We start from the raw sequence: 25,627 nt of genomic DNA on the forward strand, positions 1-25,627 counted from the left end.
TGACATTGTAGATAGACTAGACAAAAACTTAAATTAACTTTGTGTCATTTACATAAAATACATATAACAGACTTTGTAAAAAAGGAACGAATTATTGCTTCATGTTTTATTTGCATTTTCAATTAAAAAAATTGTTTAATTATCACGCCATGATTTTTTCTTTTCTTTTAGGATTTAAATGTGTGCACTTAATAAACTTTGTTTATTTATTGATTGATTAATCTGTTGGGAAATGTGTTGCCTCATACAGTCGTCAGATAAAATATAAAATCTCAATGCAGTTTGTTGGTTTCTATTCCATTTTTAAAAATAAACCCTGTTTATTTCATTTGACACGGTGTCTAAAAAAGAATCTTTTATGCGAGCCGACTCTCAACGTTCGGCTGTTAACAACCAAATTAAAGAGTCGACTCTTTCGCAAACGACACATCCTATTTTTAGCTTCTCCATACTTTAGGCGGGAAATTCAGGCTCGCGCCGGTAAAATCGCCCGCGAGACTTTTGAAGGCGCTCTTACTGACTGAGGTGTTTGTAACGACATTGTAAAAGAAAAAAAGAACATTAACATTACAAAACTGGCTAACTTGACATAAAAACGTAATTATTCAGTAAATTAGGTATACACAATAAGTGCTAATAATGACATGGAGCTGTTTGTTAGAAACGTGAAAGGTAAGGAGTAAAAAAGATAAACTATAATTGTGTTAGCTAGTTCGTTAGATTCAGGGTTGTTTAGTCATAGCACACATAGACAATATTCTCTGTGTCAATCCATTTAATATAGTCGACTGTCATCAAGTTTTATTTTAATTGCAGTGAAACTTAATTGGACAACAAAGTTTACAAAAAAGTGTTTTTTTTATAAAACTAGACAAACCTGCCACAGGTAGAGTATTCTTAGTCTTATTGTTCCATACAATTGACCTTTATCAGTGTTTTGTGTAAATAATTAAATACAAATCAATAAGAAAATTAATACCACTGCAAATTAAACCCTGTGTTAAATTTTTTAAGAACTTATTATCAGCTTTTTATTAATTAAATTGTTACTCAACATTCTACTTTTTAATTTCCAAATTATTACATTGGGGTGGGGAGTTTCCAAAGCCATGTGATGGATTGGTGCCCTGTTAGGGTATTCCTCCTGCTTTGCCCCTAGTGTTTCAAAGTGGAACAGGACCTGCTGCAACCCTGTGCCACTAACCCATGCCAAACGCTTCTTTACACCTGCACAGGGTGATTATTCTGGTGCCTGCTCTCTGAAGGATGTAGTCTAAAGGGTCTCTGGGGTCAAAGGATCTCTCTGCAACGGCGGAATCTTGTTTTTAGACAGTTTTTAGGAAGGGTATCCAGCGTAAAAACTGTGCCAGGTCTGGTATGCGGACCAGATCCGCGGTGGCAACCCCTAAATACAGAAGCAGCCAAAAGAATTAAATTAAAAGACAATATTTCTAATATAGGCCCCTGTTACTACTAATACTGGAGGACTATATTTAGAAGCAAGAAAGATTTTATGATTTTATCTCTACTTTAGATCTTTTAGAGAAGCTCCTGCACAGTCAAAGTAATGAAAGTCTGGTTGAAGTTATTGACAAGCTGTTTGAAGAGGTTTTGTCTCTTGAGCAGCCCACTAAAATCCAGGATTTACAGGTAAATACTATGTATGGATGTACAGGTTTCCATATATGTATAAGTCAGGCAAATCAGTTGTTTTGTATGGCCTCTATTTCAACTGTTTATATTTTTATCTCCTGAGATTTTATCTCCCACTTACTGTGGTTAGGTTCAGTAATGCTAAGATCCAAGTTATAAGAAAAAAAAACTACTAAGGCATGTTATTTAAGAAAAAATAATTATTAAATCTAATGGGTTTTTTTTTAGATTGAAGAGTATTCTATCCAGTTGTGGAACTGGGCTGTGACCAAAAATGTTGGTTCATCCATCAGTGAGCAAGATAAAGCCAAAGGTTCAAGGTCATGTTATTATGAACTTATAGCATGTTTTCATGTGTACAGGTGTCTTAAGTCTTTTATTGTGTTTTAGTGCGTCATGTGGCCTGCAAACTCTTGTACTTATGTGAACCTGAAAACCCGCCAGAGAATACAATTCGCAAGCAAATTTTGGTTAGACTTTTTTTTCTTTTTTTGCATTTGCCAGTGTATTTTTTTTAGTTATTCTCATTTACAACAGATACATGATCACAGTTTATTTTTTTTGTATATTAATTCTAAAATCTCTGTTTTTAGATGGCTAGTAAAACAGGAAGAACATGGCTTGATTGTAAAAATCCCAAGCTGGCTGATGAATTTTTAAATCATGCTGTGAATGTAAGAGTGATTTTTGAATTAATATATGTTTACTTTTTAGAAATAGATGGAAATGTATTTTTGTTTGATATCACAGAGCCTGGAGACTCTTTACAGTCAACTAATAACCCATGGTGGTGATGTTGGTGATATGAATGCACCAAAAGGAGATGTTGAGAAAGACCTGCTGCGGGTTCTCTCTTATCAAGCTGAATCTGTGAGCTAATTATTGCTTTATTATGATACAAAGAAAACTAAAGAATGCAATGATTGTCAGCAATCAGAATTACAAACCCCATTTCCAGAAAAGTTGGGACATTTTGGAAGATGCAATAAAAACAAGAATCGGAAAAGATTTCCAGTGGTTACACTGACCAACTTTTATATATATTTAGAGTATTTTGTAAATATCAACAACTTTAAAATTTGACATCACCATTAATATGAACTTTCTTAGTAATGATACTTTATGTTTCACAAAAAACAAGCTGCTTGCCTGATGAAAGCACGTTTTCATTGCCTTGTTGTCCATCTGAGACGAGCTCGGGCCCAGGCACTTGATGTATGGCTTGGATTGCATTTCTTGATGCGGCAGTGGACTGTGATAGGACACAACAGTTTCCAAAGTACTGCTGAGCTCATGTGACTATGTTTAACACAGTCACATAAAGGTTTCTCAATCTATGCATCTCAGAGGCTTGAGTTGTTGACATTCAGCAATGATTTCTGCTCTAGCCCTACACAGACTTCTACAAATTCCCTGATTTTTTACAATATTATGTATGGTAGATGGTAAATTGTTCTTTTTGAAGTGATTAACAGTTCTCTCAGGAAGTTTGGCACAAAATGGTCATGACCCATCTTTGCTTACAAAGAATAAGCCTGTGATGGTTACTCAATTGGTAATACACTATTACTTGTTTACCTGCTTATTGTAAAATGTTTCAAATGGTGTAACTTAAATAGTCTATATCTGTTTCACTCATATCTTACTTTTTTGCTTACGTTGCAGGCTTCTAATTCAATTTTTTTTATATTTACCAAATACAGTCAAGTTGCTCAGCCAAAACATTAAAAAGAAAGTATGTAATCTTTTTTCAAAAGAATTAACAAATCAAACTCTGTTGCTTTTTACAAAATGTTCCAAATGGGGTTTGTGCATAAATCATAGCTGGCTTGACTGGAATGTTGGTGTTGTATCATTACAGGCAGTGGCTCAGGACAATCACAATAAGGCTATTTCTTGCATACAAAGATGTAAAGAGATGCTTCTGAGATTTCCCAAGGAGGTGTGTTGTCTTAAAGAGCGACTCAAAATATTTTAGCTGCATTGTACTTTTTTGTCTTTTTTCTGTATTTTTGTAGACTGGCTATCTGTCCCTAGTTTGCTATAACTTTGGCGTAGACACATATGGTAAAAAGAAGTATGAGGAAAGTTCATTTTGGCTTAGGTGAGGATGTGTTAATCAGTAATGAGAATTGTTAATGTACTAGATTAAATAAAATAAATACCTCCACGAATACTGGTTTCTTAAGTTTACTAAAACTCTTAGTGGAACTATGTTCTTTTTTAAGTTAAGTCTGGCACTTGTCAGTAGATGCTTAAGTGTGTTGTCTAATTGTAGTTGGATTGTATGGTTTACATATATTTTTATTGCCAGTCAGAGCTATGATATAGGAAAGGTTAATGCAAAATACTCTCCAGGAAAAGAAATGCAGGTAAACATTTTGGTACACTGCTTAATTTATAGCTCTTGTTTTTTTTTTTATGTGAGAGTGTAAAAGTATCATATTCTTTCTTTATTTCTATATTTTTAGGCCAAAGTGTTGAGACTTCTTGCTACAGTTTACTTGGAATTAGACTGTCAGAAGTATCGGGATAAAGCTCTACATGCTGTCAGCATGGCTAATAAGGTATATACAGTATGTTCGTATATATCTCTGTATATGTGTATGAACAGGGAAACGTCCATTTTTTTTATAATATAGTGCAGTTGGTAAATAAGTTTTTTTTAATACAAATCACTGCAACAACATATTTTAACATTATTTGTAATGCTTTGATCTACATTGTATTTTAGGTACATGTATCATTTAGCAAATATGGACATATGGAAATAGACAATTTATTCACAAGATGCTTTATTTTTGTCAGGAAAACTTACAGCCATCAGGCCTTTATTTAAAGATCCGCATTATGCTGAAGAGTGGAACACCAGATGAAGCTGTCAAGTCAGGTGAGAGACAACGTAATAAATTTATTTTTTAACCCAATATATAATTTGGTTTAAAAATAAAGGCTGTTAATACTGTCCTTGATCATTTTGCCTCTGCTGTAATGTAGAACTGGCAGAACTACTTTGTTCTGATGTTCCTCTGGACGCATGTCTGAGTACAGTCAAACTGCTGATGGCAGAGAACAGGTACCACCTCATTTATCTCTTAATGCTCTGCTGCTCTGTCTATTTAATCTGTCATGTGTCATTCTTACGCTGTGACGCTTTGATGCATTTTTAGAGAAACACTGGCCTTTGATTTTCTGAAAACTGTTTGTCAGCATTTTGAGACGTCGCCAGAGCTGGGCTCTGCAGTTCTGTTGCATATTGAACTTCTCTTGCTGAAAGGCAAAGAACTACTGGGCAAGCAGAAAATTGAGGATGCAATCACAGGTAATGCAGATAAATAGTCTAAATTTCTATTTGCTGTGCTAACCTAAGCAAAATAAGTTTAACACTATAGCACTGTAAGCTTATACATAATGGCATCTTGTGTGTCTTGCATTTGTATGCTGTGTTGTTTTTGCATGTGCTCAGAAAAAACAAGCCTATTAAATATTCATGCCGGTTTACAGATACAAATATGCAATCTGCATACTCAGAACTACACATACGATGAAAGTGGCACCAAACACTATTGGGATTATATTCATAAAAAAAAAAAAAATCACACAGACACATACACACTGCCAAAAAGCAAGTATAACTATGGCCTAAAATGCAATGGAATAATGCACATTAAAGTATTTGTTTTATAAACATTTCTCTGTTTTGTATTTAGGTCATTACACAGGAAGGCAATTATCTCCACAGATTCTCACCTCCCTTCATCTGCTTCTGTGGGATAAAGCATCGAAAAACTTTGAGGTTTTACTCATTTTGAAGTCACATAAATATTATTTTTAGTATTGGCAGTACAATTGTTTTTGAACCTCTACTACTACAATCACACTATGTGCTTTTTGTTGCTCAGGCCAAAAAGTATTATGAGGCTTTGCAGTGGTACAACTATTCACTAAGTTTTTACAAGGCTGGTGAGCTGGATCAGAACCTGGGCAAACTGCAAAGAAACCGAGCGTCCTGTTTCCTTCATTTACAGCAACTAAACAAGGTGCTAAAATGTTTGTTTATACTGTATATCTACTGCAGAAGTGTTTCTTAAACAGGCATGTATACAGTATATATATATATATATACCTGTATATATAAATATATACAGTATATACAGTATATATATATATATATATAGGGGTTGGACAAAATAACTGAAACACCTGGTTTTAGACCACAATAATTTATTAGTATGGTGTAGGGCCTCCTTTTGCGGCCAATACAGCGTCAATTCGTCTTGGAAATGACATATACAAGTCCTGCACAGTGGTCAGATGGATTTTAAGCCATTCTTCTTGCAGGATAGTGGCCAGGTCACTACGTGATGCTGGTGGAGGAAAACGTTTCCTGACTCGCTTCTCCAAAACACCCCAAAGTGGCTCAATAATATTTAGATCTGGTGACTGTGCAGGCCATGGGAGATGTTCAACTTCACTTTCATGTTCATCAAACCAATCTTTTACCAGTCTTGCTGTGTGTATTGGTGCATTGTCATCCTGATACACGGCACCGCCATTGGATGCACATGGTCCTCCAGAATGGTTCGGTAGTCCTTGGCAGTGACGCGCCCATCTAGCACAAGTATTGGGCCAAGGGAATACCATGATATGGCAGCCCAAACCATCACTGATCCACCCCCATGCTTCACTCTGGGCATGCAACAGTCTGGGTGGTACGCTTCTTTGGGGCTTCTCCACACCGTAACTCTCCCGGATGTGGGGAAAACAGTAAAGGTGGACTCATCAGAGAACAATACATGTTTCACATTGTCCACAGCCCAAGATTTGCGCTCCTTGCACCATTGAAACCGACGTTTGGCATTGGCACGAGTGACCAAAGGTTTGGCTATAGCAGCCCGGCCGTGTATATTGACCCTGTGGAGCTCCCGACGGACAGTTCTGGTGGAAACAGGAGAGTTGAGGTGCACGTTTAATTCTGCCATGATTTGGGCAGCCGTGGTTTTATGTTTTTTGGATACAATCCGGGTTAGCACCCGAACATCCCTTTCAGACAGCTTCCTCTTGCGTCCACAGTTAATCCTGTTGGATGTGGTTTGTCCTTCTTGGTGGTATGCTGACATTACCCTGGATACCGTGGCTCTTGATACATCACAAAGACTTGCTGTCTTGGTCACAGATGCGCCAGCAAGACGTGCACCAACAATTTGTCCTCTTTTGAACTCTGGTATGTCACCCATAATGTTGTGTGCATTGCAATATTTTGAGCAAAACTGTGCTCTTACCCTGCTAATTGAACCTTCACACTCTGCTCTTACTGGTGCAATAAGCAATTAATGAAGATTGGCCACCAGACTGGTCCAATTTAGCCATGAAACCTCCCACACTAAAATGACAGGTGTTTCAGTTATTTTGTCCAACCCCTGTATATATATGTATATATATAGAGAGATATACAGTATATATACAGTATATATATATCCTGTATATATATATATTTCACACTAAAGATTTGTAATAAATGATCTTGTTGTAGGCCAAGGAAGCTATTTCAGAGGCAGCTAGGTGTGATCCTAACAGTGTTTTTACACATTTTTGCGTCTTCAAGCTTGCTGTCCTGGAGAACAACGGAGAGAATGGTCAGTAATATTTTTAACGTGTATAAATATATAGGTCAATGTGTATGTGTGTTATTTTTTTTGACTTATGTAATTAATAAAGAACTCTTTGACATTCTTTTTGCATTTAAATGTAAATGTGTAATGGATTTTTTTGTATTTCTATATGCAAATAAGTACACTACTAAAAGAGTAATGTAGTCTTTGAAAATAATTAATATAAAAGTTTGGTATGACACAAAGAAAAACAAAAATCTGATTTCTGATTTATCAGACATTATGCAGCACAACCAATGCCTTTTTATTTTTTATGCTTCTGATAAATTAAGTACCCTTTGGTGCAGTGAAAATCTCAGTAGCCTTTTCCAAATTAAACAAAGCAAAATTTAGTTAGACATTTTTTAGCAGAAGGTTTTCCATCACCTGCAAATATTGACATTAAATATATTCACCCCCTCCCCAAAGAAAATAAGGATGTATAAATTTAAAATACTTTATTTTCTTTGTAAATTTATCATTCAGTGAAGACTATAAATAAAGATTTCATTTAAAGCTAAATTGTGATCTGCAGAAAAGTTTGAAGTATCGGAATATTTTGTTATTACCATGTCACAGTTAATCAACCCACTACTTAATATTGATGATCTTAAAACCTATTTCTCGTCTGTATGAGATCATTAAACCAAGGATGGCTGAACTCTATGCTCTATGAATCTCTTGATCAAGAAGCACAGAAAGCGTTGATAATAATGGCTTATTTAAACTGTGTGTCGTTTAGCTGCTGAGGCTATAAGAGAGATTGGTGCTTTAGCTCAGACGCCTGTGAAAGGTGAGGACAGGCTTCTTGTGTCACAGAATGCAGCAGCAAGCCTTCTAAGTCTAGCTGCACAGATTGCCCTGGAGGTCAGTAACAGTATAGAATGTGAATAATTTGTCTATTAACATTTTCTGCCACCATTTATGTTTTACATGTACATTTTTAATACAATTATTTAAATTCTTATTATTTTTACAAGTAGATTGTCATAATAATAATAATATGCTTTAAAAGTACTGTCCTCATCAAGCTTTGTTTAATGCAGAATGAACAACAGGAGACCGCCATGAAAGCTTTGGAAAGCCTGTGTGAACACTCACAAGATGTAGTACAAGTACTCGCTGCTCTCAGGTCTGGCTAATACACACTCACCAGACTATACATATATATATATATGTATATAGCTAAAGCCATCTTTTTTAGGTGTTTAATTCGACTAGAGCTTTCAACAATTGAAAACACCCTTAATGAGATCAGGTAAATAAATCTCTGCTGGATATAAATAACAGATGATGACTGGTAATTTACAAATCACTTCTGTATTAAGAAATTTACATTAACTGTTACAAATGCTCTTAACATGTATATTTTAAACACCACAGGGATGCCAGTCTAGATGCCCTTTTAACATATCTAAAGATGGGTATGTATGATAATGCTGGCAGATTATATTGGTTTTATATTGCTCACATTTAAGACTGCTGGTAGAACCATTACGTCATGTTCTGTTCTCAGAGGTTAGTTTTGAAGGGTGTGGAAAACGTGTTTTTATGTGTTTTTGTTCAGGATTAAAAAACTTGCCCCTGCTTAGTGAAGTTTCTGGCCAAAATGCTGACCAGTGCTCGAAAGAGGCCAATTGGTTCAGAAAAATAGGTGCAATTGTTCTGATTTTCATTTTCCTTAAGACCGTAAGACCGTGTAGCCATGCATTGCTAAAATGCTGACCCTTGTATGTCCTTGACTTTGTTAGCCTGGAACACAGCCCTGCAGTGTGAGAACAGTCCTGCTAGAATGAAAGATTTCTTTATTCTTTCTTATGAGGTAAGTTCACCTAACCTTGCAAGTGTACCACTATGAAACTGATAAGTAAAATGCTGTCATTTTGGAATAGGAAACCAATTAGCTTAAAAACTGTTAGCTTGCATTTATTACCAGTACATACAAATGGGATTTTATCATCTGACTGTTGATTAGTATTGTCATTTATTTTTTTGTCATTTTTATTCTTATTGTAATTCATTTTGCACAAACAGCCCTGTTACAATACTTTTAAAATAGTATTTTGCAGACTTCAGTAAGGCGTCAGCACTATACAAATGTGCTAAAATAGAGGAGACTCAGCAAAAGGATGAGGATTCATTTCTTGCTCAAGAACACAGTCACTGGGTCAGATTAAAAAAAGCAATATAATCCAAGCAAACAATTACAAAAAGCAATAGTCAGTGAATTCATAAACATTGCAAGAGGTAATGTTACACTTTAGTATTGCAAGGTAATAATTCTCAGAACCTACACAGAATAGACAAGCAATATGCAGATGCAAACAATTGCCTTTTTATGAAGTAAACAGGAAGTCATGTGTTCTAAACAAGAGGAGCTGCCTGAAAGATTGTTTCACTGAAAGTAGGCCCTGGACCCTTTGGCAAAAAAGTTTTTGGTGGGCTGAAACACAGTGGACAGTTTTGCTCTAGAGTTACAGACATGAACAACATGAATGCAGAAGGCCAGCAAAGTCAGTCAAAGGGTCCGAAAAATTAACATGTTATGTGTAGACTTGGCAAGGTATTCAACTAAACTGGGTGACCCAGAGAGGCAGACAACAAGATTGGGGGTCTGTGTAGGGCAGATTAAAGGACTCACTGAAGCAGATGACAGGACTGGTAAACAAGAGAAGGTTGACATAGGACCTGGAAGGTCAGCAATGACATAGGGTCTGTTTGAAAAAACCTAGTGAGCTCTCTACATAGGCAGCATTTTACGTCATCCTATGCCCACTCCCGAAAAGAAGGCTGTTCGAATTCTTAGATACCTTAAAAAGCTGCCTACTAATAATCTAATAATAAAAAAATTACAAATATGGCAAAACTGAACTGAGTTCTTTTTAAATCTAAATAAATGCTCATTGATTTTTAATTTGTATAAAGGTGTACAAGTGTCATTTATTTGCAAATTTGGGCTTGTCAGTGACAGTTTAACTATTTTCGGTACACGGCGGGAGATGTTAAATGGCGTGCTAGTGGGTTGTGCCACCTTAGCTCATTGGTTTGAATGTGTTAGCTTAGTAAGTGAAAACTGTGGTGACGTAATCGCCGTAATTACTGTCTACGTAGTGTGTCTGATTAACCTGCCTTATAAGTTCAATGTCTTATTAGAATCCTTTTACTTAGGCAGCTGACTAGGTAGGCAGTAGGCAGCTCACTAGGTTTTCGTATAGACCCATATATTACACACTGGCTGACATTTAGGTAGTATGGTCTCAATGGTCATGCACATTCATCACTGTTTGGCCATAAAGTGTATGTTGTCTTTATACTGTTTTTGTTTCAATACCTTTTTGTCTGTTGTTTTTCTTCAGCTGTCAAAGTTGTGTGTCCCAGACAGAGTTATTTTAATGGGACAGAAGACATGTTTGGTGATGGTTGTCGCTGCCTGTATGGAGATCTGCAAGATGTCTTCTAACTCTGAACAGGTATATTCAAAATGGCTTGCTTTATTATTTTCAGTAGCATTCATAAATTTGATCAACCTTAGTGGTCAGTCATGCCTTAGATTATATTTGCCAGCAAACATTAAATTGTGTATGGACAAATTATTCGTTTTCAAATTACAGTACATGTGCGATATTATAAACTAAATTATCCACCAGATGGCGCTGTATGTTAAACATAAAAATATATACTGTTTTTCAGACTGAGATCCTAATGCAGGCTTTAGAGTACATTCAGATTTGCTGGGAGGTCTGGAGGACTCTTAAAGCTTCAGGTAGGTTTTTCCTGTCTACAAAAAAATTTATATTACTATATATTACTAGTATATATATATATATATACTAGTGTAAATAAACAATCTAAAATGCAGCAAACATCACTTATTGTTCAACAAATTTATAGGTGAATATTCAAAAGATCCCACTGAAGCCTTATTACTTTTGTATGAGTTTGAGGCACGTGCCAAGTTAAATGACCCCAAGCTTGAGTCTGTGCTCGAGTCAGTCCTGGAGCTTGATAACATTGACACCAAAATGCTGGAGACAATTGCAGGTCAGTTATTGTTTACTTACTCAGTTTTCTACTAAACTAACTGTTGCAATTTGGACACGCCTAGTAACAGAGCGTTAGGGTAAATAATAAGTAAATGTTTTTCATTATTTTTATTATTTTGTCTTTAAGAAAATATGAAAGACATGAAAGCAAAAGTATGCAGTGAATTTAAAATCATAAGCATTCTCTCAACCAGCTACAGTACATAACAATTCCTTGCAATGCTTTTCTAAAAGTCAAGTTTTCACATTTGACTGAGCACTGGTTGGTTGCTTTTCTGAACTTCATCAGATGAATATAATTCACTTTAATCAGGTGTGTCCAAACTATCTTCCAAGATTCTTTCTTACTCTCAATGAACACATTGGTTTAAAACCAGTGCAATTTGCATGTATTATTTTTATTGGCAATGTATGCACACCAGTAGAAATATTAAAAATGTCTTGCAATGTGGTGCATTGTTAAGTCAAAAACAAGTCATGTTTAAATACTCAAAATCAGAACAAAATACAACTTTGGCACAAGTAATTTTTCTCAAGTTACTTAATGCATACAGTAGGCATGCATCAAAGATATACAGTACATACAGTTGCAATCGAAAATGTTTAACTTTAGGATAAAATAAGGATTTACCTCTAAACTTTTCTTCAGAGTGAGATTTTGCTTTAAATAAAGTCTTTATTAGCTGAAGGATACAGCAAACCAAGAAAATGAAATATGTATTTTAGAGTAGTTACATGTTACATAATACTGCTGATCATAAAATCTGCTGCTAGTCCATATTACCTGTTGTTGGGCTACAGCATGATTAAACCTCTGTGAAATCAATACCGACCTTTAATTTGCTTCAGCTGTGATGTGTTCAAGGTGTGTTGCAACCATGGTGAAAACTGAGGAGCTGTCACAAAAGGAGATCATTTTATTGCACCAAAAGTGCAATAGGTGTGAGAACATTTCCAAGACCTTAAACATTCCTAGAGACAACACTGGGATTATTATCTGAATGTTCCAAAATGTATGATGCATCAGCAAACATGCCTGGCCATGGGAGAAAGCCCCAAATTTTGTCCGGAGGCCTTAGCAATCTCTACAGGACTATGAAGACACCCTTCTCCGCACTAACTAGATGTCTTTCATTTAAACTCAAAATTAGGTCAACCGATGGTATAAATATTTCCGATTGCAACTGTATATTTCATTGTAATGAACTTTGGGTACTGACTAGAGAAACACTTATTAAAAGATAAATTGATGTTTAAAGTAAATGACAAACTAGAGGACTCAAGTGGTGCAACAGTCTATTAAGCTAGCCCACTACCGGGTTTAAATCTCAGTGGTGTTATCGGTGTCTACACAGACATGATTGGCTATATCCGAGGGGTGTGGCCGAAGCCCTGTGATGGATTGCTGCCCTGTCCAGGGTATACATTTACTTTTTGTAGATGCCTTAATGTGTTTTTTTTCTTATTTACCTTATTTTAGTTTACCTGCAGATACACTAGATGATCAAAAGTATGTTTGCACCTGACATCTATTTTTACTTGTTTTTAGACTAAAGATTTGTCATTTTAAAGATTTTTTTAAGATAAATATTATGGTGCAATGTAAAAATGTTATGCAGGTTGTGAAAAATGTACTTGCTTTGTGCAGCCTTAGCAATGGAACCCCCAGCCCACTTTCCAGGGCTGTGTAAGAAAGCTTTGAGAATTGCACTCTGTTTGCACAGACAAGGCCCCCAGTCAGATCTGTCACACTGCAGGTTGGTTTAAGTATACCTTTATATTGCTCTATTGTCAGATTCTGCCATATTAAAAGCCATTTTTTTCCCCAAGATTGAGTTAATTTTGTTTTGTGTGTGCACCCCACAGCAATTATTTGCACAGTCTGATCCAGCTCTCCTTGCCCAGTGGTGTGTGTGAAGTGGAGCCAAGTGTGTTAGAGGAAGTGTGGGGTTACTATGAGGAGGCCCTGTCCATTATTACAGCTGCAGTAAGCTGGCCACTATGACTCGGTACACATCACACATGAGCTGCTGAGGCTCAGCAATTAGCCCCATCTCAAAAAGGATCTCCTGTTTGTCAATAGCCTTTTAGCTACACTTCAGTTAGCAGATGCTCCATTCATAGCATCTTCCTGTTCATTTGCCTAATTGAAAACTTTTTGGTAGCTCTTATTTTTTAGATATTTTTTAACTGATTGGTTGGGTTGCTCTCAATCATAACATTTAATTACCCATGATGCACTACAGTATGACCTTGTTTTACTGCAAATTGAAAATATATAAGGTCTGAACATTATGCAGTTTTCAAATGTGATACAGAACTCTCGGTGTCAGTATAATAAAGTGAAATACAGAAATCCTAAAAACAGAAGCATCATTTGAACTGTGTCCTCACAGTGTTAGTCTTTCTTTCCAGCCTGAAGACTTCCCTGAAGTGGAGATCTTATGGCTGTTGACTCGAGCGTGGAACACAGGAATTTTGCTCTACAGTCTAGCTCAATATGCTGAGGCTGAGAAGTGGTGCGGATTAGGGATGAGCTTTCTGCACCATTTGGGTTCTATGCAGGAGAGCTATCAGACTCAGGTAGTACCCATGTCTGCAGGTTTAAAGATTTTGTGGGGAAATTATTTGCATTTGGGTAGATTTCAGGTTCTGTAGTTTTAAATATTAGGCTGTGATATATGGATGCAAATTCTGTCAAAAAACCCTGTAATTTTTAATTCTGTTACAATTTCCACAAAGAGTTGCAGACAAATACCCCACCTCCTTCAATGTTTTACGTTGCTGGCCACTTCCTTTTACACCAGCCAGTGGTGTAACCAGACAGCAGAAGTCACTGTTGCAGCAGTAGTTAGGAGAAACCCTAGCTGACCATTCCCCTGCAGACATGCCGCCAACTGTAGCTGTTAAGAACCCAGCCAGGCTGGTAGCACCACTAAAACTTTAACTCGAAAGCTCTCTGTAGTGTTGTGCTAAGACATACTGCTGCACCACCCAAGTGCCCTGCCCAGTCATTTTATCGATACGATATGTAATTACTTCAGTAAAGTGTCCTGCACAAATATTTAACACATTGCAGTTTAATGGCAGTAATGTAGACAAGTAAAATAAATATCATATGGAGAGCTATTTAAAATCTAGATTTTAAAACTAAGCATTACTGTAGATAGTATTTCATTACAAGATGGAACTAGTTAAACATGATCAACAGCGTTTTAACAGCAAAATATAATAATCATTTTTGCAGCTTCACACATTCATCCACATGTCTGTTTACCATCAGGATCTGTATATAATTTATTTAACATTTATTATTTAAATGTTAGTTTTCTAATTAATGATTTCATTGCATAATCAATTTCCAGATTTAACTGATGTACACACTCTTAAAAGGGAATGCATCTTATAGGTCCAGGTAAACCCAAGCATGTGCTATAAGGGGTCGGATTTCAGCACACAACCAGCCTTTTCCATATGCCAATAATGTGTATGAAGCTCTGCTCTTAACTTGAATTTTAACTCTTACTGCTGGATAAACAGGGTTAAGTCACATTTTTCAAAGTCTAAAAGAGAGCTCTAGAAAACTCTGCTACCATTAGATATCAGTTAACAAGAATCAGTAAGTTTTATGCAGATTTTAATTTTCCTTTGATTTGCCTAGATGTCTGGTCTGTACAGCGAGGTGCTGGACCGGTTGGACAAAGCCAAAAAGAATCTAAAAATGGAGGAATGACCACGTCATTAGTTAGTTTTCCTCTTGTTACTTTTTGCACTGTATTTCAGGTTCAGAACGTAGAACAGTATTAGAATAGCAAAAATGATCTTTAAGGCTGTGGGGTCGTTCTGTATTGCCTGTGTTTTGCAGCTTCTTAAAACAAAGTTACTTGGATTAAGGGGAAATGGAAACATTTAAGATTCAAAGTCCATTCGAACCACACATTTTATTATTTTTAAAGAAATAAATGTTTGTCCAGTCCAAAAATAAACAAATGAAAAATAAAAATAAATACTAGGACCATGTTCCCTCCTGACTAGGGTAGAGGACTCGTTTTCCATGGGTGCTCCTGTACAAGCGAAGGGTTTGTGTTCGTAAGCACTACGTGTTTGTGTGCTTTCACATTAGCAACTCATCCCCACCCAAGAAGACAAACTGAACCCCATGTGCCCCACCCATAAACAAGTTTATTACATCACACTTCTCTGGAGCAAGAATTAAAACCCTCAGCAATACACACAGAGCCATTCAGAATCAATGGAGGATTCAGCAACCTTAATAGAAATAGAATAGATTACAATGAATGAAAATTCTTTGGGCTTTGACTGACATGGCTGATTGACACCAGACACATTTAACAGTCAGCTGTTCTTTTACTTAACACCATGAGGAGCAGTTCTACGTTAAATGAATTCACTTGGCTCCTGCTATACTTTAATGGCTCCCTACAGGTTTCTGTCTGAATCTTATAACTTTTTACAATTTCTCATCTATACACTCAGACAAGTTCCACATAATAGCACAGGTAGACAGCCCCTAGGTTAGGAATGTTAACCCCCAACTGACTAAAAAATGTGTTCTGATAGACAGCTGAAGATTTTTCATCTATAGAGAAATACCCACATTACAGCACATCTGTATGGAAATTAATCTCAGAATAAGTCAACGTTTACTTACCTGACACTTGTGATCTTATAAAACATTTGTCCCAGTTGTTTCACACATGCATGAAGCACAAGTGAGGGGATATTTACATTTTACAGCTAACACCCTTTGAAACAGTCTGTAAGCAGTTTATAAATGGCTCTGTTCCCTTCAATTATTCCCTGAACTCTGGTTTTGACACAAATAGAAGAGCTGGTTTAGTAAAGATGTTTAGCAGGTGGGCACACCTACTCAGATAGTGCCTGCTGATGCAGGAGCTGGGGTGTAGAGGGCTCAGCAATGTCATCACTTCCCGTGTCCAAAATTGCTGGGCTGCTTCTTATGCCTCTAACAAAACCTTCATCCACTTAAAAGCAGAAAGAGGTGAAAAGTCATCTCAGTAGTTTTGGGGGACTGTAGTGTTCCTTTATCATTGAGTCAGCATAGTCCCTTTATATACAGAGTGGTAAAGCTTAGCACTGTTGAATCAGGGCGTACACAAGAGGGTCACCACAGGTGCAGCAATCACAAAGCATGGCAAATAAAATGAATTAAAATGCATCTTATATGCTAGCTTTGTTAGGTCAAGAAATAAATTTTAGTTTTGCCATTTTGTCAACATTAATATCCCTCTTGACAGTTTCTTTCAAAGGATGGCTGGTTAACCGAGCTTACCTCGGCTCAAGGATCAATACAGTCGAGTCATGTCAGCCGAGAAATAATGAAAAATAAATAAAAGGTAAAATAATTACAAACAACAAATTTAACTCTAACATCTGTCAGGTCAGGAAACTAAGGCCAACTTAGGCTGTACTAAATCTTTAATAGAAGGACATCCAGTACAATTATCTTGTTTTTACCCGTTTTAAGGCCTTCTGTCGGGCATCTTAGAGGACAGTACCATGTTACCGTTCAGTCTATACGGCAGAGAAAGTGCAAGTGGGCTGTCTGTTGCTTAATATCTTAAGGGAAGCCTTGGTCGCCAAAATCCAGTCACTTAAGACAAAAGATGAGTTTGGGATAGGAAGGGGGGAGAGTTGTAGGTAAGACACTCAAATCTATTGCACTCACTTAGGCCTCCAACTACGTAATAGAAAACTCCATTAGCACTGATCAATTAAATATTTGTACAATTTGTATCGTCACCCCAAAATTGATTCTGCAGATTTTTATTAATTATAAGGCAGTTTGGTGTTCTGCAGAAAGCCCAGTTACACCCCTCTACCCTATTTTTGAATAAAGAGCAGCTAAAAAAAAACCACAAGAAAAGAGAAAACACAAAAACCAAAAGACAAATAGATGAACTAACAGCCCTCCATATATATATAGACAATTCTAGTGAAGTGTAAAATATGTACCATAGTATATGTAATAAAATCACTCCATATGATTTTTATTTACCATGTAATTTCAGTTATATAAATGTATAGATTTATAATCTGTTTTCCATTTGTTCTGCCTTCAGTTGCATTTTATCAACTGTGCCATAAAAACTGGCAGCAGCTGCCAGGCAAACTGCTTTTTGATGACCAAAGATAACCAGTTTCTAAGATTCATCACTAATTTTTTTTATAAACATGATCGGTGAACCATGTACAGTACCTTCAGCAGGACTGGTCTGCATTAGTCTTTGTAGAAAACCTTGTTGGTCTCTGCTTAGCATATTTCATTTGTCTTTACAATGTAACAATGAACGATATACAGGGTTCCAGCTTTTCAGTCACTTTCAAATTCCAAGTAACTTACTAAAATCCCAAAGCCAACTCTCATTTTAAAGCATTCTCTTCCCAAGTCCATCATATTACTTTCCCTTTTGTTTTACCAGACATAAAAATAATTTGAAAGGAAATTCCCAGTCTTGAATGGATTTGCTGAGAAACTCATGCAGGGGTGTGCACAGTCACAGTAATGGTGAAAGGTTTCTTTTCTTTTGAGCGTAACATAACGATGACACTAAAACTTGATATGAAACATATCAGTAAAAAGGAAAGGCGAGGACTCGGGCTGGAATAGGGCTGGGTCGGGAAACGACTTCGCATGCGCGCAAAAGTCGAGGCTGCAAGCTCAGAGTTTTTCTGAGGAAGGGATCCAGATGTAAGGGCCTGATTGCTCCTCAATGATTAGCTTGATTTTATTGTAGATCTCTTCTAGTGAGTCACCCTGGACTATGGCTGCAAAGAGACAGAAAACAAGCATATTAGGTTTTGTTAAAGCAAAAAAACTACACAACTCTCTCTGTTCCTCTGTTGCTTGCACGCACCATCACGGGGATGGGCTGGCCAAGGAAAGAGGCAGACTAGTGCACGCCTCATTGCTGCTTCAACTTTTGCTGGCTGGTCAAGGAACCTGCATGAGGGGTTGATGACTCAAAAGTGGCACAGCATGTGAAAAGAAGCAGTCGGTGACTGCATGTGTGTCAAAGAAGACACATCAGCCCACCTCAGTCAGAGTGGGGGTGGTGCAAGTGGCACTAACTGCTAAATACTATTAAATGGGAGATCTGGTATGCATTTAAGTAGTAAACAGTAGACACTTTGTCAGAGCATACAATGTTAAGCAGTACAAGAGTATTATTACATTCATGTTGCAAAATTAACAAGGCAGCACCTCAGTCCTGGAGGGCCTAGACTTAAATGTTTGATTTACCACTTGTTTTGCAGGTCAAATGTTATTTTAATAATCACATTTTGTACAAGCACAACTACAAAACAAATAAGGTGTGTGTGTGCATACAGCTTGTTGGTACTTGGCATCGCGTTAGCAAAGTGATACAGTTGCTGTGTGAAAATGCCGTGCCGTTATTAAAATTAAAACCGAACGCTTCACAACAACCAGATTGTAAGATTGGAATTAACTGTTGTATAATTAGTTTTAGCACATTTTAAAAGTACTTCTATGTCTCAAACCAAACAGGAAGCATACAAGGTCACTATGATGCTTATTGAAGCAGCTGCATCTCAAATCACATGCTCTTGGACTACACAGAGTGTAAAATGACTGCACTAAAGCATGTAGGATTAACTGTTTTGAAACCCTGGTAGTGCTATAGTAACGAGTTTGAAATACAAACACTGTTCCACACTTTTGTTTACTTTGGAATAAAGAAAAACAAATAAGCCAATCATAGAGCAGAATGACACTCACAAACATAACTTTTTTTTTTTTTTTTTTTTAGAGCTCCACTATAGCTTGCGTAGTGGCTAAACAGTTTCCAAAACGTTTGGAAGCTTAATGTCCCCCAGTAGGACCAGAAAAAATTAGCACATTTAAGAATATCATTACAAAAAAAAGAATTATTACCTGTAAAATATTCCCCAAATTCCTGTTCAAGCTTTATTGCCTTATCAAAGACTTTACTTGCTTGCTCAAACGTCTGCCTCTTATTCATTTCCCTGTGGAGGACAAACATACTTCACTGTAAATCATTTAACACTTTATTTGATTCTAGACACTCTTACTATTGTTTCTGCTTATTTTATAAGTACTCATATTTCCATTTTTTTACTTTGAGTATTTTACCTCCCATTCTGTTTTTACTAAAGGAATAAATGTTCATTGTTTTTATTTGCAAAGTTAACAACAGGTCTGGAGATCTTGGCATTTATTGTATGTAATGACACAGCTAGGAGTATTTTTTTTCTCCTTGGTAAACAGGAGTGACAGTTTTACTATTGTAATTGTCAAACTAGCTGCTGATTAGAACTGGATTAGATACTAGACAGAGATTTAAATTCCAGAAATACACTTTCAGTAAATGCCAAAACATTCTGGCCCATCACAGGGCATCCCCTCCCCTTACTTAAACCGAGGGGCAATTAGGGGTGTGTTTACATTTTTCAGCTTTGTTCCTTCACGGCACATTTAGTGTCGCATCTTGTGACATCATGCCCTGTGTTGAACCAGAGAACCTTTTTTGGTATAATTTTCTTGTTTGGTCTGAACCAAAAGAAATGAACTACCCGTGTAAACATTCTCTAAAAGAAGCCAACCCACCTACTACGATGTTTTGGAAAAGAGGAGAAAAATTTTAACCTATGCAGACACAGGGTAATAAACATGGCAAACTTTGCAAAGACAGTAACTGGAGGTGTGAAATAAACCCTGGACACGAAAGCAGGAGCTTGCTGAACATTCCATTCCAACAGGATAGGAATTATTACAGAGCCAGCATACCCACACTTTATATATTAGTTATAACATCCTCTGCTCCTATGAGAAGACACAAGATCCTAAAATGTGTGTGGGGATTCATTTGCACCCCAAAAGCAATTTGACCCCAACAGCTGTTTAATAGGGCTGAAGTCGGGGCTCTGTGCAGGGCACACTGCTTCTCTATATACTTAACTCCTTAAAGCATGTCCTAAAATAGGGAAAAGCCTTCCACATAATTGATTATTTTTATATGTTAGGAAAGTGTGTGGCTAAAACATCTGAAGTCAGTAATTACAAAGGGTGTCCACATACTTTTGGCTATAGTATATGTAGCAGAAAGGTATATATAAAAAAAAATTTAAAAAAAAATTCTGTTAGATGGGTTATAAAACTTTGAAACTTACATTAAAGCTTCAATGGATTTGGGCTTGATGAAAATGGAAATGGGATAGAGCTGTGCTTGCTGGAGTCGCTTAATGGCGTTCCCAGACACATCCAAGATACAATGCTTCCCCTACAGCATAAACACAGAAAAACAACAAGTCGTTTTGTTTAGAGAGAGACTCGAGATGGTCTGGAATGTGTGTGTTAGCATGTGCAAGAGGTTACGAACCCTCTCAGCCACGGCCCGGACAGACAGAATGCTGGTCCCATAAAGATTCTCATTAAACTGGCCTGCTTCAATGAACTTGTTGTCCTGAATGTCTTTCTCCATCTGCTCTCTCGAGGCCACGAAGTGGTAGTCCTGTCCGTCCATCTCATTCTCTCTTCGTGGACGAGTTGTATCTGTGAAACGTTTGTGATTTAGTCAGCGAGTTCATTTCTAAGCATTGTTAAATAAAAAGTAGAAATGTACAGAAGGTTCTAATGAAGACGTAGCCTCTGGAAACATTCTAAACACTTACGAGGTACACAGGATCCAAACTTATGAGGAAATTCTGAGATCAAGTCATCGTTTATCCTGTCCTTCATTGGACCCAAAATGATTACTGGCCTCGTGTAATGAACTGATGAAAAAGATGAAAATTTGGTCAGATTTAAACCAGTGTAAATACAACTCAACCTGCACAAATGTTTGCAAAACATAACACTTACTCTCTTGTCGGATTACTGGCTCATAAGATAAAATTGTATCCTCCTGTCCTTCTATATGATTAAAAAACAGGAAACGAGAATTAATACTGTAAATAGGGATTTGTTAAATGTGTTTGCCAAAATTTTTCATGGACATTTGCTCATAGCTTCTGGAGTAGTTTTGAATCTCTATTTGCTTCTTGGACACATTTTAACATTTTGCAGCATTGCCAATTACATAATGTGAAGTAGAACAAGATTAAGGTCCATCCATTAAAAATACCTTAAATAAATACAATTTTTATTAATAAGAATTAAGCTAACACAAACCTTATTTCAAAAACCTGCATTCACATGATAACCACTTTTGCACTGCTGTGCCTTTGTTTTCTATAAAGTAAGGTGTTGCAGCTTACCTTACCCTGCCTCCCTGAGTGGCACGCACCACACACATTTACCGCGTTGACTCAAGTTTTTCACCGCTGCTCAAAGTTCAATGTGATTAAACTTTGTTGAACAGTTTGCCGTTGACATTTTCAAAGCGCAGCTAATTAGACTAATTGTTTATATGATGTAAACAGAAACGAGGCAAAGACATGGTGTAGAGAAACTGATTCTCACTGTTTCACAAAACCCTGAACTGTCGGATTAATCATAAAATTGAGTCATTTAATTGAACCAATGTTACTTTAAACCAATTGCTTTTTTAATCTTAGTACATCTCCTAATGCCAACTGCTGAGTGTTTTGTATAGACGAAAATACATTTCATACAAAACTGCATGTGAATAAACCGTCAATACTATCAGTAAATACTGGCTTGTTTTCAAGCTTGGCGCTCTATATTGCAGCCAGCAGAAAGCAGTTTTGCCGCACAGAAAGTGAACGCTTAAACCCTGTGGTAAGTGGAATTATGGGCCCAGCTTCACGGTAAATAAAACCCTTGTCATGTGAATGCAGCTTTAGAATGATTTGTTTATTTATTAGGATTTTAACATCATGTTTTACACTGTGGTTACATTCATGACAGAAACGGTAGTTATTTATTACACAAGATTCATCAGTTCACAAGTTTATTGTCAAACACAGTCATGGACAATTTTGTATCTCCAATTCACCTCACTTGCATGTCTTTGGACTGTGGAGGAAACCGGAGCTCCCGGAGTAAACCCACACAAACATAGGGAGAACATGCAAACTCAACACAGAAAGGACCTGGATCGCCCCACCTGGGGATTGAACCCAGGACCACCTTGCTGTGAGGCGACAGTGCTACCCACACAGCTTTAGAATTAAGACCATTTTCAAAGCCAATTCGGCTAATGAAGATAAACACCTAACAACACTGTCCTACATAAAAACAATTCGATTAAATATTACCAAGTGCAGTGAATACTGATTCATAATACATAAAACTACGTTTAAGTCACTTACTGGAGCTGCTCTCACTGTCACTGGTGTTGGATGTTAAGCACTCTGTAAAAAGAAAGGGACGTTTCTGAATGTCACAGCATGAAGTCACGTTAAAATAGCATAAGTTAAAGAATTGTAAGAAAATAACACTTGTCACTTCCAAAGAAAGGAAACAGAGAGCAGAATAAACGTTAGAACATTCTTAGTGTGCGCACGGCCGATGCTTCCTTTATAGGTAAGTGGTGGGAGGTGGCAGCAATAGGAAATAAAGTATTTCCTCCTACAATGTCCCTAGTGAGCTCCACTCCCTGAACAGGACTTCCTATGGCCTCGTCTGTGCCACCGCACCAAAAACTTGTACTACAACTTGCGCCAAAGTCAACACTCTATTATTTAGTTTAAATCAAATGGCACCGTAGTGATTTATAACCTGCATTTAAAACCCAGTGGTATGTAATGAGCATGTGTGACATGCTTAAAGAGTAGATTAAAGACTAGGGCTGAGTTTCCACCAGGATGTTGCATACTTTACAGTCCAGAGAGATTAGACAACTGGAGCAAAGTAAAATCTCTCACTGTAAATTTGGGTATTTAGTTTAAATATGAGCTTGAAGTCTGTAGGCCAATCCTGATAAACCATGAAAACAGAACTTGAGCTGAAGTGACTGAAGTGTCCCAAACTCAATATTACTGTTCTAAACAAATCAAACTAGTACACTACAAATAGTGTCATCATATTGATTGTTGTTCTGATCGATGCTGTTGCGTAACAAAACATGATTTAACTTTGTTTACACATGTAAACGTCTACATTCATTTTGCGGTGCTAAAACTGTAGGTATCACATATTTGCTCAAGGGAGAGTGTGTTGTGCTGATATTTGACTAAGCACATTTTAGCATCCTGTTTGCACGCTAGCTAGTGTTCACAACACCAGCACACATCAAGGGAGAAGTCACTGGTCTGTATATGTTTTTAACTATTAATGCTTTATACTATTAAATATATTCTTGTCTAAATATTTAAACACTAGTTTAATCGAATGGTTTTCCAAATAGCAGAATCAGTTGAAGAGCCCATCCATGGCAATTGCCCACAATTTAGCATCATGTTGACCAAACGATGTCCAATTACACTTAAGTTCATGTTATTGTTCTACAAGACTGCCACATGGCAATGCTCAGTGTTGGGTTGTTGTTACTGAATAAAACCTAAAGCTTTGTTGACATATTTAAGCATTTTCTCTCATCTCCCAATTTAGCATAGTCAATTCACTGCTGGAGATTTCGGTCGTGTCCGAGGAGGGGTCATTTCGCCTGCCTCGTGCTCTCTTCGACTCACACCATACCTTAACAGTACTGAGTTTCGAACTCGGGAAGTTCAGAAACCCAGCACTGGTGTGCTAGAGGATTATCCTGCTTATTATCCATTTGCCTGACATTTTAATATGTAGGCTGTTCACTTATGATTACCAAGTACTGGTTCACATAATTTGGTGAAATTTGCATCCTATTTGAGAAGCATTAGAAACATTACTGATGCATGCTTTTAAACAATGCTGTTATACCTATAAAAGGTCAGCAGATACGATGGCAGTTGTGTTGTGAAGAAAAAACATGTCGTTTTAGAACAAAGTATCCTCTGCACCGCATAAATAGTGTCACTAAAGCCAAATTTTACTGTTGCCATTCAGTATAGGTGGTAAAAGTAAGCGGAGTTATGTTCATAAAAAGACAATTTATATTGAAAAAGCCTGCACTGTTTTTCAGCACATTAAGTGATAAGCTTTAGCAAATACTCTTTCCAGATGTGCCTGCAAAATTGTGTACGGCAGCCGTGATACCGGAACAGAAACGAGCTCACCGGGCGACTGCTTGACAAGTATAACCATACACTTACTTAAACTCTTTGATCCATAAAAGTCATCGCTTAACCCTGGGAAGTCCTGAGTGTTCCGACAGGTGAGCGCAGAAACAAAGAGAAGAAAAGAGCAGACAGGAAGAAAACGAGATGTTAGTGAAAAGCGAGGAGGGAAGACGTGCAGTGCTCTCTGGATATTGAGGAGGACTAACAAACTGGCTGTGCAAAATCACAGAGCTATTTGTTATCATACATGGTGCCAGGTTTAGATTTATGATAACAAAAGTCTGAATTTAACTAGGAAACTAGGAAGGTTTTAAGTGTTTGAGTGAAGTACGTATGCCAGACAGACACTGTACAATGGAAATCCAACTGATGGAGCTAAAGGAAGATGGAACCAATGCTCTTCAGAACGGACCTCTTATAGGTACACACACAATTCAGCTGGGTTTCTAGGCTAAGCAGCGAAAGCGGGTGTGATCATATTCGTGTTCTGCATTCATGGTTGTCCATTTGGTATCCAGATAGTCAGTGTGGATCAGGTCAGTGTTTTGATGCCAAAGGCTCCTGTGCTAGGCATACAGGATTAGAAATGCTGCTTTAAATATTTAAAATTTTTAATTGAGCTTTAGTCTGTTTATTCCCCCCCAACACCACTCAAAGTGTCACCTGTAAGAAGCACTATTTACATTTAGCTATATAAATGATGTCCATGTGCTCCCGAGGCTGCTTTAAACTAATAACGCCTTCCTTGCATAAAAAACAGCCCGAAATCTTTATACACTTTGCTACATTCGTTTAAATTATTTAGATTTTGCAAGTGAAGTCTTTTAGAACAGAGTATTTGTTTTAAGAACACAATTATAATTAAAATTAATTATCATTATTATTAATATTATAATTTCTATAAATTCTAAATTTCATACATTTGATAAATTCTAAATTACATTTGATAAATTCTAAATTTCATACATTTGATAAATTCTAAATTACATTTGATAAATTCTAAATTTCATACATTTGATAAATTCTAAATGTTATTCATTTGATAAATTCTAAATGTTATTCATTTGATAAATTCTAAATGTTATTCATTTGATAAATTCTAAATGTTATTCATTTGATAAATTCTAAATGTTATTC

At 36.8% G+C, this 25,627-nt stretch overlaps 2 protein-coding genes across 11 annotated transcripts in view; one reads left to right on the forward strand and one right to left on the reverse strand.

The window, feature by feature from the left end:
- Nucleotides 1-556: 556 nt before the first annotated feature.
- On the forward strand, nucleotides 557-17,424 carry tex11 (testis expressed 11). Of its 4 annotated transcripts, XM_063000483.1 has the most exons (29): nucleotides 558-672; nucleotides 1,535-1,650; nucleotides 1,882-1,966; nucleotides 2,044-2,123; nucleotides 2,247-2,327; nucleotides 2,404-2,523; nucleotides 3,515-3,595; nucleotides 3,672-3,757; nucleotides 3,968-4,025; nucleotides 4,125-4,220; nucleotides 4,462-4,543; nucleotides 4,651-4,729; nucleotides 4,824-4,975; nucleotides 5,364-5,449; nucleotides 5,556-5,693; nucleotides 7,187-7,289; nucleotides 8,047-8,171; nucleotides 8,351-8,436; nucleotides 8,509-8,562; nucleotides 8,688-8,728; nucleotides 8,872-8,958; nucleotides 9,056-9,126; nucleotides 10,661-10,774; nucleotides 10,995-11,067; nucleotides 11,196-11,345; nucleotides 12,996-13,104; nucleotides 13,214-13,334; nucleotides 13,763-13,930; nucleotides 15,009-17,424. In XM_063000483.1, exons 1-29 carry the CDS (start codon nucleotides 645-647, stop codon nucleotides 15,078-15,080), a joined length of 2,742 nt encoding a protein of 913 aa, XP_062856553.1. In that variant the 5' UTR covers nucleotides 558-644; the 3' UTR covers nucleotides 15,081-17,424. The 4 variants fall into 4 exon arrangements, with proteins under 4 accessions (XP_062856556.1, XP_062856553.1, XP_062856554.1 ...); XM_063000486.1 differs by lacking the exons at nucleotides 13,214-13,334; nucleotides 13,763-13,930; nucleotides 15,009-17,424 and adding an exon at nucleotides 12,828-12,857 and having other exon boundaries at nucleotides 557-672; nucleotides 12,996-13,080; XM_063000484.1 differs by lacking the exons at nucleotides 558-672; nucleotides 2,044-2,123; nucleotides 2,247-2,327 and having other exon boundaries at nucleotides 1,566-1,650.
- Nucleotides 15,270-25,627, reverse strand: part of dlg3 (discs, large homolog 3 (Drosophila)) — a 164,610-nt gene continuing 154,252 nt past the window's right edge. For 6 of the 7 annotated variants that reach the window (XM_063000488.1, XM_063000491.1, XM_063000490.1 and 3 more), the window contains 7 exons: nucleotides 22,646-22,687; nucleotides 21,234-21,284; nucleotides 21,044-21,145; nucleotides 20,752-20,924; nucleotides 20,543-20,652; nucleotides 19,287-19,378; nucleotides 15,270-18,157 (listed from right to left, as the gene is read on the reverse strand). In XM_063000488.1, coding sequence (XP_062856558.1) covers nucleotides 18,051-18,157; nucleotides 19,287-19,378; nucleotides 20,543-20,652; nucleotides 20,752-20,924; nucleotides 21,044-21,145; nucleotides 21,234-21,284; nucleotides 22,646-22,687 — 677 coding nt within the window. In that variant the 3' untranslated portion in view covers nucleotides 15,270-18,050. Of the gene's footprint in view, nucleotides 18,158-19,286; nucleotides 19,379-20,542; nucleotides 20,653-20,751; nucleotides 20,925-21,043; nucleotides 21,146-21,233; nucleotides 21,285-22,645; nucleotides 22,688-24,523; nucleotides 24,570-25,627 lie in introns of all 7 variants that reach the window. The other variant, XM_063000489.1, reaches the window with a different exon arrangement.

The sequence above is a fragment of the Trichomycterus rosablanca genome, chromosome 8 (genome assembly GCF_030014385.1).
Source record: "Trichomycterus rosablanca isolate fTriRos1 chromosome 8, fTriRos1.hap1, whole genome shotgun sequence".
NCBI classification, from domain to species: domain Eukaryota; kingdom Metazoa; phylum Chordata; class Actinopteri; order Siluriformes; family Trichomycteridae; genus Trichomycterus; species Trichomycterus rosablanca.